Source organism: Pelobates fuscus, chromosome 2, assembly GCF_036172605.1.
Source record: "Pelobates fuscus isolate aPelFus1 chromosome 2, aPelFus1.pri, whole genome shotgun sequence".
Lineage (NCBI taxonomy): Eukaryota > Metazoa > Chordata > Amphibia > Anura > Pelobatidae > Pelobates > Pelobates fuscus.
In genome coordinates, this window is record NC_086318.1 from 57,420,446 (window position 1) to 57,435,671 (window position 15,226).

General features: G+C 41.9%; 1 protein-coding gene across 3 annotated transcripts in view; it reads left to right on the forward strand.

Moving 5' to 3' along the window:
• Positions 1-749: 749 nt before the first annotated feature.
• The window catches only part of KIDINS220 (kinase D interacting substrate 220), a 124,980-nt gene continuing 110,503 nt past the window's right edge, over positions 750-15,226 (forward strand). For all 3 annotated transcript variants that reach the window (XM_063442189.1, XM_063442190.1, XM_063442191.1), the window contains exons 1-3: positions 750-832; positions 9,546-9,682; positions 11,590-11,688. In XM_063442189.1, coding sequence (XP_063298259.1) covers positions 9,575-9,682; positions 11,590-11,688 — 207 coding nt within the window. In that variant the 5' untranslated portion in view covers positions 750-832; positions 9,546-9,574. The remainder of the gene's footprint in view (positions 833-9,545; positions 9,683-11,589; positions 11,689-15,226) is intronic.

Sequence of the window (15,226 nt, forward strand, 5' to 3'; positions counted from 1 at the left end):
TAATAATAATTGCTAAGGTATCTGCAAAATGCAGTATGGAGTCTGAAACGTTATGTCTGTGCTTGTTTGCATGACAAGCTGGGAACTCTGTGATAAATGTGAGCTTTTACCCCCAAGAAGGACCCCTCAAAACTCAACTTGAGATATGTAGGTGATGCATAACAGTAATTTTTATATTTGCTCTGTGGGGAGTTTATTGTGTTTGGTCTCTCCATAGTCTATTTGGTAAATTGCTACACACTGTCAGAGAGACTCCACTTCCAGACCAGACCTTAAGGCTGATGAGACCTCCCCCCCCCCCCTCCCCTCAAGGTCAAAACTGTGGCTGGAACACAGTCCATTTTGTATCACAACCCATTCTATGGTTTATAAAATACATAAAAGTACAGTCACAGCTAATATAACTCAGTGATCATGCTAGAACACTGGTATAAGCATTGCATTTGATGTTTTCCCATTGTTGAACATTCCATCATGAACCCTGAAAAAGGGTTGCTGCTGCTGCGCCCTTGACAGGATGCTGAAGGAGCCAGAGACAGTTTCCATGGTAACTGGTTCCAAGCCTACAGAGACTGCCAAAGGGACCATTCACGCCCTGGCAAAGCCACGCCCCCCCCTGAACAACGAAGGCTCCAGCAAAAACCACGCCCTTACACAGCTCAGGCTGTTGTTGTCCATGCGAAGAGCCCCGCCCACCTTGTCATCCACACGTCACGTGACCCAACAGTCTCTCAGTCTCTGCCAGAGAGACAAGATGGCGGCGTGCTGAGCTCGGTCAGTGACAAGCAGACAGAGGAAGTGACCGGGCTGGCTGATCTCATTACTGGTGAAGGTAAGGAAGGCTGTGCCCGGTGTCAGCAGTCACTGGATTGGGGAGGGCCAGACTGTCTGTTTATGTCCATGGATGATGGTTTGTTTATGTTCTGTAATGACCATGGGGGTTTGTTTATGTGTTTACCTGTCCCTGAATATAATAATAATAATAATAATAATAATAAGACCCTGTTAGGGCCCCTGTCATGACATCACTTGGTGTATATCACTAACCAGCTGTGAATGTTTACACTCACTGTGCTCCTTCCTTCCTGCACCCATACCCAGTGCTGTCACATGGAAGTCACTGATCTCTGATGGTTTTTATTCTTTTAATAGGTGACCTAGTCTCCTGCTATTTTGTTTGAGCATCTGGAATGGTTTTGTGTGACCTGCTAGTGTTCTGTCAGTTTAAAATAAGATCCTCTTTGTGGCATTTTGCTGCTTGCGGTATGTACCACACCACAAGTCCAATGTGTTTTTTTTGTTATGATGGTTGTGCTTTTGGGGGTGCACCACACACAAATGGCAGCTAGTACACCCGACACACTGAGTGACATTGTGCTGAGCTGGAAACTGTGTCGCCATGTCTCTTAAGTGAGTCAGGTGCCCTAGGTGGTGCAATGCCACTCATTGGGTCAAGTTTCCCTGAGTAGCATTTTACATGATTAGGGAATTGATCCACAGTGCTGAATGGCGCTGGCTGTGGCACCTGGTCCACTGTGAGGAATGGCGTCCACTGGGGCATTTGACCCACTGTGGAGGATGGCGCTGGCTGGGGCACATGACCCACTGTGGAGGATGGCGCTGGCTGGGGCACATGACCCACTGTGGAGGATGGCGCTGGCTGGGGCACATGACCCACTGTGCATCGTGGCGTCATCTAGGGGAATTGACCCTGTGTACTGCATGCTACCAGCTAAGGTATGTGAGCATCTATGAGTGCATAGAAGAACTGTTTTATTTTGCTATATAAATATGTAGATATTACATACTGTAGTAATTTACCTGCAGTGTGACATCGAATTAGCTTTGTTATATTGTAGAGCTGTGCAAAAGTTTTTCATTTCATGAATAAGACTTCACAGGTAAATTCCAGGTGAATTATTACACTTGGTGTGGATTAAAAGTTATTTGACCTTTCCGAAACTTGCCCAAGTATTGTTTTAAAGCCATGATCATATTCAGCGTTCTGTGCTCAATTAAATATGTTTTCTGTTGAGTCATATCAACCCTTCCAATACATTTTCAGAATTTACCTAAACTGTTCTCTTTTCCAAGTACAGTAATATTTTGTGTTATAAACCTCTTCTGTAACAGGAAATCTTGTACCAGGACAGAAAACCTTATACGGTTCCAAAACTAATGGTCATTTAGCCATTGGCGCTAATGTATAAAAAGTAATTAAACAAGCGTGTTCTAAAAGTTAAGCGCAAGCCATGTTATGGTTATAACTTCGTCCCAGAAATTATATATTTTATATATAACTCTCAATGTGTCTATTCAATAATAGCATCCCCCCTATGCTCTGCTTTATCTTGGTAGAGAAATCCCTTCTGTTGCACCCGCATGCTATATTCTGAGGGCATAGCCACTATTCTTGTTTTATCCTCTTATTGAAATATAATTACTTTGAAAGTATGCTAAAGAAGCAAAATAAATGAGGCATGTATAATTGTAGATACATGCAGTTTTTCATTGGTGATCCGATGAGACTGGAGTAATTTGTTGGAAGCATTAGCTGCAATCCCATACCAATTATGGTAGGTGTTAATTTGGCAGCAGTTGGTGGCTTGCCAATCTCTCACTGCTACCGCAGTCCGTGGCAGTTGTTTTAAATAAAGTTGGCATAGTGGTTCTATATGGGCCCTTGTAAAGATTGCATTTAAAATGGTAATTCAATGTAGGTTGCCTGTATGTACTGTATGTATCTATCTGTGCAACCTGAATGCTTTTACATCAGAATAGTGTTGCTATGCCAAGAATAAAATGTCAAATCAAAATTAGATTTCCCAGTGACACATTAAACCCCGAAGAAAAATATCATGCTCATTTATTTTGAAATGTCAATCTTCATTTAGTCTGGTGTTTGATACATTTAAATATTTGTCCTTTATGCATTCAAGGTCGATTGTATTCTTTATATTTCCTCAATTGCATCTAATCCTTTGTCTGCTGTCTTGGGCGTTGTCCCATTCTTTGTCCTTTTATCCCATCCATAATATTATATCTTTTATAGAAACAAATCCTTTTGGTTATTACTATTTTACAATTTTTTTTTTTATATATGTTGTTTGTTTCTGTATCATGGTGATGCGTTCAAAATATATTTGATGGCTCAAATCATAAACCACTTTTGTGACATTGGGACAATTTAACATATGCCACATATATATTCTATTTTAAAGATATTTTGCACCATCTATTCAGACAAAAGAGATGTCTTGTGCACCTTGCCTCTACATTTTACATTTCTTTTTTTATTATTTGTATTCAAGGTCAATTATAATTACATGGAGTACAACCCCTGGGTGTTTAGAACACATTTATTTAATCATCATCGTTGAGGGAACGGAAAATCATTGCAGTGTCCAGAAAAATCTAATCATTCTCATTAATGCAAAGTAGCCATTTATACATTTTTATTTTATTTTATTTGTCTGTTCCAAAAGTGAGGAGAATACTGAAATTGTAATGGTGCAAATATTCAGTAAAATATCTGGGTGGGGGGGAGGGGGAGTAGTACTATGCAGAGCAATGCAAGTGGAATGAGTGTTTGTTTCTTTTAATAAACAATTGTTCTTTAGTTAAACATTTACCACCTAAAGAGCAAATGGCACAGAGAAAAGGAAAAGTGAATAAACATACAATGCCAATACTAAAGCTGTTCTAGGGATAGCCTGCACATAATCGTATACAGGAAGTAAGGTCATGATACAAAATACCGTATTTATCGGCGTATAACACGCACCTCATTTTCAGAAGGAAATTCCAGGAAATTATTCCCCCCCCCCCTTTCCATAGTATTCTCCACCCCTCCCATAGTGTTCCCCCCTCATCCCATAGTGTCCCCCCCCCTCATCCCATAGTGTTCCCCCCTTCATCCCATAGTGTTCCCCCCTTCATCCCATAGTGTTCCCCCCCTCATCCCATAGTGTTCCCCCCTCATCCCATAGTGTTCCCCCCCTCATCCCATAGTGTTCCCCCCCTCATCCCATAGTGTTCCCCCCCTCATCCCATAGTGTTCCCCCCCTCATCCCATAGTGTTCCCCCCCTCATCCCATAGTGTTCCCCCCCTCATCCCATAGTGTTCCCCCCCTCATCCCATAGTGTTCCCCCCCTCATCCCATAGTGTTCCCCCCCTCATCCCATAGTGTCCCCCCCTCATCCCATAGTGTCCCCCCCCTCATCCCATAGTGTCCCCCCCCTCATCCCATAGTGTTCCCTCCCCCTCATCCCATAGTGTTCCCCCCCCTCATCCCATAGTGTTCCCCCCCCTCATCCCATAGTGTTCCCCCCCTCATCCCATAGTGTTCCCCCCCCTCATCCCATAGTGTTCCCCCCCCTCATCCCATAGTGTTCCCCCCCTCATCCCATAGTGTTCCCCCCCTCATCTCATAGTGTTCCCCCCCCTCATCCCATAGTGGTTCCCCCCCTCATCCCATAGTGTTCCCCCCCTCATCCCATAGTGTCCCCCCCCCCTCATCCCATAGTGTTCCCCCCCCTCATCCCATAGTGTTCCCCCCCCTCATCCCATAGTGTTCCCCCCCTCATCCCATAGTGTTCCCCCCCTCATCCCATAGTGTCCCCCCCCCTCATCCCATAGTGTTCCCCCCCCTCATCCCATAGTGTTCCCCCCCCTCATCCCATAGTGTTCCCCCCCCTCATCCCATAGTGTTCCCCCCCCTCATCCCATAGTGTTTCCCCCCTCATCCCATAGTGTCCCCCCCTCATCCCATAGTGTGTGCACACTTCCTTTCAGTCCCGCCGGAACCTGAAATTGAAGTTCCAGTACTGCGGTGCGCGCTGTGAAGCCGGCCCACGCTTCAAGACAGGTAAGTAATTATGGGATATCGGCGTATAACACGCACCCATCATTTCCCCCCTATTCTCAGGGAGAAAAAGTGCGTGTTATACGCCGATAAATACGGTAAATGATCAGAAAACTAGAGTCGTCCAAAAGAGTATTTAAAGCATTAACAGATTTCTATCAGGGTTTAAGTGCAACTTAGGTATTCATTTCCTTTACTCATGCCAGTGTGTATACATAAATGTATCGTTTTTTCTCTCTTTAAGAAGTCACTAAAAACACACCTGTTTAGGAAAGTTTACCATCTTCCTGGTTGATGCTTCTCTCATTGCGATCTTTATCAAATACTAATTTTTTTATTTATTTTTTGAGTGTGTCAGGACAATGCTCCTTTAATAGGTGTGTATAAATGTCTGGGTCTAATGGGTATGAATGAATGGCTAGAATAATGGATGTGGATATGTGATTTGGGGGTTAAGAATATCAATTGATAGCTGGGTGTCATATTAAGGAACTGGACCCTGTTCATGTATATCTGCTCTTCTCCTTTGTTGAAAATCATGCTGAATAATTGCATCGGTGCAAGATCAGTGCCCAACGTGTGCTGGTGATGAATTTTTTTCACTTTTGAAGCCTCTGCTCAAATGTATGTCCCCTCTCCTTGCGTTTTATCACGGCACTGAGCTGTCGGAGATTGTGTGGGGGATTTACTCAACGTTTGCTCAAATAAATATTTATATATATATGTGTGTGTGTGTGTGTGTGTATATAAAAAAAAAATAAAGATTGACACACGTGTGTGTGTGTGTGTATGTTTATATATATATATATATATATATACACACACACACGTGTGTCAATCTTTATTTTTCATGCTGAGATTTACAAATGTGCTTGCAATGCCACAACAGCAGGTACAAGCTTATGAAAACAATTCAGAATAAACCATGTCATGGCACTTGATATAACAGCACAATTTTGGTGAAAGAAACATGCTCAAATAAATTGTAGTAAAAAAACGTTATTCAAATAGAGAAATCAGGTAAGTAAGTCTAATAGGAAAGTATGACTATTTATGTAGCAGACTTTTCCAGTGTGTGTTAGTTTAGAGATATCTGTAGTTAAACAGGCTTGTCATATAGTCATACAGCGGTAACTGTACTATAAAAGACTAAAATAGAGTAGAAAGTGAGAATCTCCATGGCACATGAAAGATAATAAACAAAGTGTCCCCTTGTTGCCTGGGATCAGCCGATGCCTAGTCTGCAAAGCCGTTGGGACTGTGAGAGCAAGTCCCTTGAGGCCAGGATCAGGATAAAGTCCAGTAAGGCAGGTGGTATGATTTCAAGCTAGATTCTTCCTGGCCACATAAACTCAGTGCAGGCTGAGTACATGAATGGTGAGTATAGAGCAGGTGAGCGATCTCTGGTGTGGTAGCCCTCAGTAGTCATCTTCTACCCTGATTTTAGGGGTGCTGTGCATGGTAGAAGAATCCTCACCCTCTATTGTGGAGGATCCCTGCATGATATCCCGGCTACCCGATGCGTCTGCTTCCGTCGGCCCGGCTGGGTCTCCTGCACGGTCAGCAGGTGAGGAACGTGTTGAGGGATGTGTGAGAAGCTCCTCTGTCTCTCAGTAATGCAGAGCCAAAAGGCTTAAAATAGAATCCAGCTGTTGGGTGATAGAGCATGGCTCTGCTGCTGCAGAAGGCTGGGTTGTTACCTCTGCTATTTTTGGTATGATAACATCGCCTGAGAGGGGATATGATAACATTATACAAATATATTCAAGGCCAATACAAACCATTGTGTGGAAATCTATTCACAAACCGGACTTTACGTAGGACACAAGGTCATGCGTTTAGACTAAAAGAAAGAAGATTTCGTCTAAGGCAAAGGAAAGGTTTTTTTACTTGTAAGAACAATCAGGATGTGGAATTCTCTTCCTGAAGAAGTGGTTTTATCAGAGTCCATACAGATGTTCAAACAGCTACTAGATGCATACTTGCAAAAACAGAAAATTCAAGGATATAATCTTTCAATGTAGGGTAATAACTGCTTGATCCAAGGATAAATCTGACTGCCATTCTGGGGTCAAGAAGGAATTTTTTTCCTAGCTTGTTGCAAAATTGGAAGTGCTTTAAACTGGGTTTTTTTTGCCTTCTTTTGGATCAACAGCAAAAAACATATGTGAGGGAGGCTGAACTTGATGGATGCAAGTCTCTTTTCAGCTATGTAACTATGTACCTATATAATCTGCCGATGGTAATGTTGCATCTGAACATAGGGACGTTCTCCAGGGATCGGGATAACCCCAAGATTCCAGCCATGTGTGGCAGCGGGAGAGCGTCCGCCATCCCCGCGCTGACCATGCTTGCAGCCACTTTCAGCTTTCCAAAAGAAAGACTGCTGATTTGGTACCGTTGTGAGCACTTTGGGGTCATCACTCGCCTGGCAGCCCAGATGTGTCGAGTGTAGGTCGCTTTTATGCAATATTTGCCGAGAAATGCAGGCGCTGTAACTGCTTTCGTCCGTTCAGCTCGGTGGTCAGGCTTCGCCCCTGCTCAAATTTTTTTAATAAGAAGTCTGTGATGCCATACTTGATTGGAAACAAAACTCAACTTTTAATCATTTCATACTATAATATTTTGAGCAAGAAATCATGGTAACATTTTTTTTTTTTTTTAGTAAAACAAAAACATGAACCCCTTGGTATTTCTATAATCACGACTGCGGAAGTCTTTCAAAAACGAACTGAAAAGCTCTTAAGGAGAGGACTATCTGTTGCCTGGTTGGGTGTGTTGGTTACATAAATTTTGGAATTGTGAGCTAAGATTAAAGTAAATCATTTAATAGACCACTTGACTGCACTGATGTACAATACTGTCCTTTCCTTTGAAAGAGTTAGGACACCTTGACAAGAACATACAGCGTCCTTGAGATAGGGTGTGCTTTCCTATCACATGTCTTTATCACAGTGGGTATCCCTCTTCCGTTTCCTCTCTTTCCCATCTTTTTTTTTTTTTCATTTACTTATCAGTTTAAAATGACACGAGCAATGGACAACGCAAGATTGTCATTTACTCTAGTAAAATACTACCAATTTTTTTTTTTTTTTTATACTGCATTGATACCGAAATACTCATTGTACACATTTTGACTTACAATTTTCAAAGATTACAGCCAAAGGTATGTACTTTTTCCTTGCTCATCTTAGAAATAAAGATTTAAAAAACAAAAACTAAGCATATGGAAAAATACCTACTCCTAATGTCATTTTTGCCCAAATCGTGATATTTGCTAAAAGATTTAATGGGGCTGGAAGTAATTTAACTCCTAAATGCAAGAGAATTGAGCAGTTGGACCAGAGAGGCATTATATATATATATACGCCAAACCACTTTAGTAAGTTAAAGTTGTTTTGGTGCATAATGTTCCTTTAATCTTATTTTCAGCCCTGCTCTATTTGGCTCAGATTAGCTGAACAGACTTATTGTTTTCTAATTTGTTTTGAATTGCTGTGCAGGTAAGAATGTTTTGTCAATAAATAACATGACCATTTATAAAATCATGACTAATACCGCTTGGTGATTTCAAAGTTATTGCTTTATATCTCAGCCACTGCCTCCCCCCCCCCCCCCAGCAATACAATGTTTGATTTTTAAATAATTGCCTGGAATCTTGCAATTTTGAGCCTATTTATCTAGTTGTTGTCTAGTTACACATTCATGTTTTTTATTTTTATTTTTTTATTGTTTAGTTAAAAAGTCCAACTTCACTCTGTGATATTTATTTTACTAATCATTACACTATAGGCAGCAGGCCACTCCATCTCATTGAAGTTGTCTGGGTGCAGTGTCCCTGTCCCCTTAACCCTGAAATGAAAAACATGCAGGTTTAGAGAAACTGCAATGTTTGCATTACAGCGTTAAGATTGCCTTAAGTGGTGTCCTGTTGTTTCAGATAGTGTAACTCCATGAAACGACACTGGGTGTTCTCACGCTGTGCATGAGGACTTCCAGCTTCTTCAAGTCCCCTTTAGGAAAGCATTACGTCAATGCTTTCCTATGGGGAGAAAGCATAATGCATACGCGACACTTGCTGTGCATGTGCATTAGGTTCCCTGTTGCGATGATATCGGAGGCCGAGACCAAGCCAGTGCCGAGGGACATTGACGCTGATGTCGGTTAAGTGTTTAAAGGGTTATTTAACCCTTCATTGCGGCTGGGGAGGCGAGGGAAGAGGGATAGAGCTTTGTATCACGAGTTTGTTTAGTACAGAAAATGTAATGCATTTCTATTGACCTCCAAAATAAAGTAAGGACAGGCATTTATTTAGGGTTGGTTTGGTAAAGCATCAACAGTAAGAGTGCCAGTGTTTTATCATAAAACAGACCTCAAGCAGCCGGGTGAAAACATAAACAGGATTTGTAAAGACTGTCCGTTTCTTTTCAAAGTGACAGATTGAGTGAACAAAGAAATAGTTCTGAAAGGATTGGAGTTGGCTTTGGGGGTCTGATTTCTGTTTGAGATTTTTTATATTTCTGCCACCAGGTGCCATTGGATTTTACCTGATCGGTGATAGAATAAACTGTATGGTGGTTTCCATTCTAAGTTGCAGAATGTGTAAAGTTTTGAGTCTGTGATTTGTAAATGGTGAATATGAATATAGTTACATGTACGCTTTTCTCTTCTTCTTAACAGCTAAATCCTGATTGCAGACACAGGGGAAGATGGCAGGTCTGGGCAATCAGAACCTTCTGGTATATGTGGAAGAGGGCAATATTGCTGCTCTGAAAACCCTTCTGGAAAAATGCAAAGATGTGGATGAAAGAAATGAGGTATTTTATGTTGGACATACTTAAAGGGACAGGCAGGTGACATGCTTTGCTTGTCAGTGCTGTCCAAATATGGATGCATTTGATATTATTAACATGGTTATTTACTAAAGTGAGAGTTCAAAGTCAATTTCAAATTTAGGGTCAAACAAGCCAAATTGGAAAAATTCTCAGTCAGCTATGCTTCCGGATCAGCTATTCTGGCCTTAAATTTGAATTGACTTTGAATTCTTACTTTAGTGAATCACCCATTACATGGAAGTGGGAAAAGTATTTGAAAACGGTTGATTCAGGACCAGAGGACAGCAGCTGCAGCTTAACAGTGGCATGCAGTTGTTATGGTGTTAATAGAGTTCCTGCACTCCTGGCACCCGTGAATGTTGGGTGCGAAGTGCAGGTTTATAGCTCTAGTTAGCACTTTCAGCTCATGCGGAACAAAAAATCCACATTTTATTCATTACTATGCAATAAGCTTGCTCACATTTAAGGGATGCAGATAGGCTAGAGCATTTGTTGTCCACTAGATGGCTGCAGGTTATCAGGGTACTGTGTTTTTACCACAACTCTCCAGTTTTTACTTATCAAATTAGCTTTGGCTTTTAAGAAGACTGAGTAGTTTTCAGAGTAATGTGCTGATCATTACATTGTTGCTATATGAATAAAATATACATATTCTGAATCCCTACTACACTTGCCCCTCCTGTTTGTTACTGTAAAGTACACTATAGCACTGTATGAAATTTGTATCCGTGCACTTATATAGACATACATGCCAGTAAGGGTGAGCTAATAGCAACTTTGTGCTTGCTTGACGTGTAGATTGTATAATTCCACAGATATGGAGGTAGATTCTCAAAGTATTGGCCAGCACGGTGGATAGATTAAAAGGACCCCTCAGATGCAATAAAAATTAAGATGAATTATTTGGAGCAGAATCCACAGTGCATTGTTGACTCCTCTGTGTATGTTCAAAACCAGCACAAAAAAAAAAAAAGGGGCACAAAAATCACCTGAGACAATCTAGAGGCATTTGGAGGCTAAAATTTAGACTACATTCGCAATATTTTTCAATCTCCAATACCGCCTCTAAGATGTGTGTATACAATAGATTTTAGCCCCTCCGGAACAAGAGTCATAAACAGTGAAAATAGCTGTGCACAGAGCACTTGTTTAATGCCTTCAGCCCCCTGAGAAAAACATCAAGGACACTCTGGCTCTCTGGTGCAATCCTTAGAGGAGACTCTATTTTCATTAATCCCACTTTGTCACTGCAAGATGTCTTTTTCTGTAACAAAAATGGATGGGATTTATGTGAAATTAACCCATATTGTTGAGCTGAAAGTGCAAACCGAAGCTTGAAATCTATGGAGTTAATTGTCAAAAATGGGATTCCGAATATAGAATCTCATCTAAGTATGGCACTAGAGTAATAAATTGTCCTAGCTGGTTTGTCTGGGGGCCAGAAGAGGCCAAACAACCAATGTGTTTTGATTTTTTTCAATGTTAAAATGTTACGGTATGTGGTACACTATGAATGGTTCTTCTGTTTTATGAGCATTTTAAATAAAGTTTGCAGTAGTTGAATATTCTCCATTCTCATTGTGTATGTGCAATACTGTTGGGTAAGCACTGAAGCACTTCATTTGTTTATTATATTATGTGTACTTTTCTTTCTTTTCCTACAAATTATATAATTGCTCACCATTTTGATATTGGCTAAAAGTGCACATATCTGAAGTCTTCCACACACACTCTCTGGTTTGTAGGAAATCATGTGTGTAGTTATGCTACGCAGCACAAAATATTAAAACAAATATATTATTTAAGGTCATTGATGTCTCATTGTCTTTACACCTTTGTAGATGTGTCTAAAGTTAGTCCATTGATATAGTATGTTTCTCTTTCCTCAGAATGGACAGACTGCGCTAATGCTAGCAGCTGAACAGGGCAATCTAGAAATTGTTCAAGAGCTGCTCAGGAAGCGAGCGAACTGTAACTTGGAGGATGTTGTAAGTCCCTTTATCATTGTCCTTTTCTACGTAACTGCCTATACATTTCTCTGTATTCACATGACATGGCAGCAGACCACAAATCCATGATTTCTTTAGAACGAGGCATGTTTAGAATAAATATTTATTGCATAGGTTATGGTGTTGTGGTTTCCTTTTAAGGAGTTTGCTTATACAGTTGTGTTGCAGAGCACCATAATTAGATCTCACCAGAGCCACCTACGTGTATCACAAACTACCATTTACCTATTACAAAACCTAGAATCCTCCCAAAAATACTATGAAGACAGGAGAAGAAAATCTCCCTTTCCTAATTATTAACAAACAACACTCAGTCCACAGATTTATTCAGTCAATTCCCTTGCTAGGATATTCGCTCCCAGTTGCCACAGTCCTGGTAGTGCATCTGTTCCAACTGCCCCAATTATGGAGCCCACAGATGTTGCCCACTGATCCGCTTGCAATGCCAAAATTGATGCCTCGTGATGATCTTGCAGTGTGCACTCAAAGGTGTCGGATCAAAGATCCTCAGAGAGTGTGAGGATGGGTATGGGATGTTTTGAGGAGTTGGCATGGAGACTGCTTGTATTGAATGTCTTGTGGCTTTGGCAAGGCCCAGGCTAAATGTTTGTGGCTAGCATATCTGGGCCGCAGTAGACTCTCAGGAGAGGCAAGGTCTGACAATAACCACCAGTCTGAACGGGGTAAGGGGCAAGGCCCAAATGAGTAGTGGAACAAAGCCAGAGCAGGGGATCGACCACCTCCCCACCTCAAATATGTCCATAGGCCAAAGGCAGCACAAGCCTCAGAGATATTGGTAAAAGTAAAGCCAAAAGCACGATCTGGTATTCCTCAGTTAAATAAAGCAGGATGGGTGCTAAAATTAGTGTTTTTCCTTTCAGATTAGAGGCAGTGCTTACACCATAGGGATATCCAATCTGGAGGGAAAAACAGGCAGGCAAATCTCCAAACATTTTAACCCCTCCCCTAATTACCTCCTTTCCAATAAGTAGCAGCTCCTCCTGATCATCCCCAGTTCTTTGCCTGCCTTCGGCAGGGGAGGTTATGCAGGAAGGTTCTCCAGGAAGCAGGTGAGAAGGGCTGAGGCTCGGGAGGCTCTGCTTCCTTGATGTTCGGGTAAGTAGCGTTTAACACGCCGGACGGCGTGGTCCCTCAGAATTTATTCCGTCTTTTGCCGTGCCAGGTGCCGGTCTGACGAAGGACGCAGGCGTGCGTCGGCTGGGAGGTCCTGTCGGTGGAACGCACACACAGGTTGCGTTGCGTTCCACCAGGGAGTCGCAGAGCGCTATGCACATGCGCAATGCGAACCTGGATTCAGGCGCCAAATTTGAACTGGGCGTTTTTGTTTGGTTACAGGACTTAAAAGGAGCGTCCCCAGCAGCAACCTCTGTTTGCCAGGTGCTCTCAGAACGGTTTGCAATGTGTGTTTCTCACCTGCCCTCCAACACACTCTCGGGCCATTTAAGGTAAGACTGATTAAGTTTTTATTTAAATGGTTCTAGCCTGAATCTTTAGGGAAAAATTTTTGTTATTTTCCCTTGTTTGTTTTCTGTTCCCAGTATATAATCCTGAAAATTTGGATAAAGTTGCTGAGAAGGGGAAATGTACGTCTAGCCAAGCATTTAAGGTGCTCTGTGTGTGGCCATCTTATGCCAGATGGTTGTAAAAAGAAAACTTTGCTCTGTGTGTTCAAAGAAGCTTCAGAGGAAGCACAAAGAACAGTAATGTCCACTTTATCAGCTGGTTGCAACAAAGTATGCAGCAAACAGTTGTGGATATGTGGTCAGCAGCATTACAGACAATCCAGGCTTCGGTTGCCCAGGATTCTCAGCTTGTAATACATGCTAACAAAAAGCCTAAGCTTGGGAAGTTCCGATTCTAGTTTGGAACTAGTGGTTCTGAGTATGGCGATAATTCAGCAGTGCCTCATCAAATGAGGAATCTGCATTCCCAGTAGAATCCATTTGGGGAATTGATTAAAGATGTGCAGTTGCATTTGAACTTGAAGAAACAGGGTAAAAGTCCTATAGGTTTCTTTTTCACCCACAGATTGGGGTATTGATTTAAAAGAATGGAAAATTCCCAGGTCACATGCTGTTTATTCTCTCTTTCCATAGAAGCGGTACAAGACTGTATGCTGGATACTGTCCCTGTAGTGGGCGTTCCTATTGCTCAAATAGGTAAGAAAACTACATTACCAATTGGAGTTTCAAGCGGCCTCAAGGAGGTCATGGTTGAACGCAGGGACTCCTCCTTAAAGATGTTGTTCATCTCTTCGGCAGCTAAAGCTTTGATTACGGGGTCATCCGTTGCCGAGGCCCATATTTCTTTGGTTGGAAGAACTAGAAAAGGAAGACCCGTTAAAGCTATTATAAAATATCAGTATGGCATCTGATTTTTAGTGGATGCCTCTGCAGAAAGCCTGAAATTATCGGCCAAGAATATAGGTATTTCAACAGTCGCCAGAAGAGCACTTTGGCTTAGAAATTGGTCAGCAGATGCGACTCCTGATAATTCACTGTGTGAACTATCTTTTGAACCTGGAAGACTTTTCGGTTCAAAGCTGGATGAGTTGTTGAAACAGGTGAAGGAAGGAAGGAATGCTTTACCAGTATCATATGGGAAGCAGTTAGAAGCCGTAACGCAGAGACACTTCCCTCATTAGAAGTTCCTCTCTTAGAAACAATTTCAAAGGTCAACAAAAAGAGCCTTTGATTATAGGAAGAAGTATCGACTCTGTTACTAAAAGAGTGGTGGAAGAAGTTCCTCTAAAGGAAGACATCAAGGCACCTATTCATGACTTTTCTTGGTGCCAAAACCAGATGGTTCGTTCGGACCTATCCTAGACCTAAAGGCCGTAAAAAAGCGGATTATCATAAAGAAATTCCTCGGGGAAACAGTAAAGTCGGCTGCTCTGCTTATGCACCCATAAAATTGGTTTGCTTCCCTGGATTTGAAAGATGCCTATCTTCATGTACCCATAGCAGCATCCAGCAAAAGTTTTCTACGGATGCGGTGTGCTGCCAATTGGTAACCTTACATTACCAATTCAGAGCACTACCTTTCGGCCTGGCATCAGCGCCCAGAGTATTCACATAGCTTCGAGTAGTAGTTCAAGCTTTCTAAGAAGTATGGGCATCGCTGTCATTCCATATGTGGACGTCTGGCTGTTGTTTGCAGAGTCCCAAGTTCAACTACAGTTAGACCTGGGGACAGCCATCAATTCGCTGGAAAAGCATGGCTGGCTAATAGATTTCAACATATCGGAACTAGTGCCAGTTCAAAGGATCCAGTTCTTGGGTCTATTTTTGGATTCTATCGCGATGAAGTTATTCCTGCCAGAGGGGAAGATACTAAAAGATCAAGCGGTTAATCCGGAATCTCTGAGAAAAAAGTATGTTTTCAATCAGAGATGCCAGGTGCTTGCTGGGTCTGTTTACAGCCTCAATCCCGGCAGTCGCTTGGGCAATAGCCAGAATGAGACCTCTACAAAGTTACATGCTGCAGGTCTGGTATC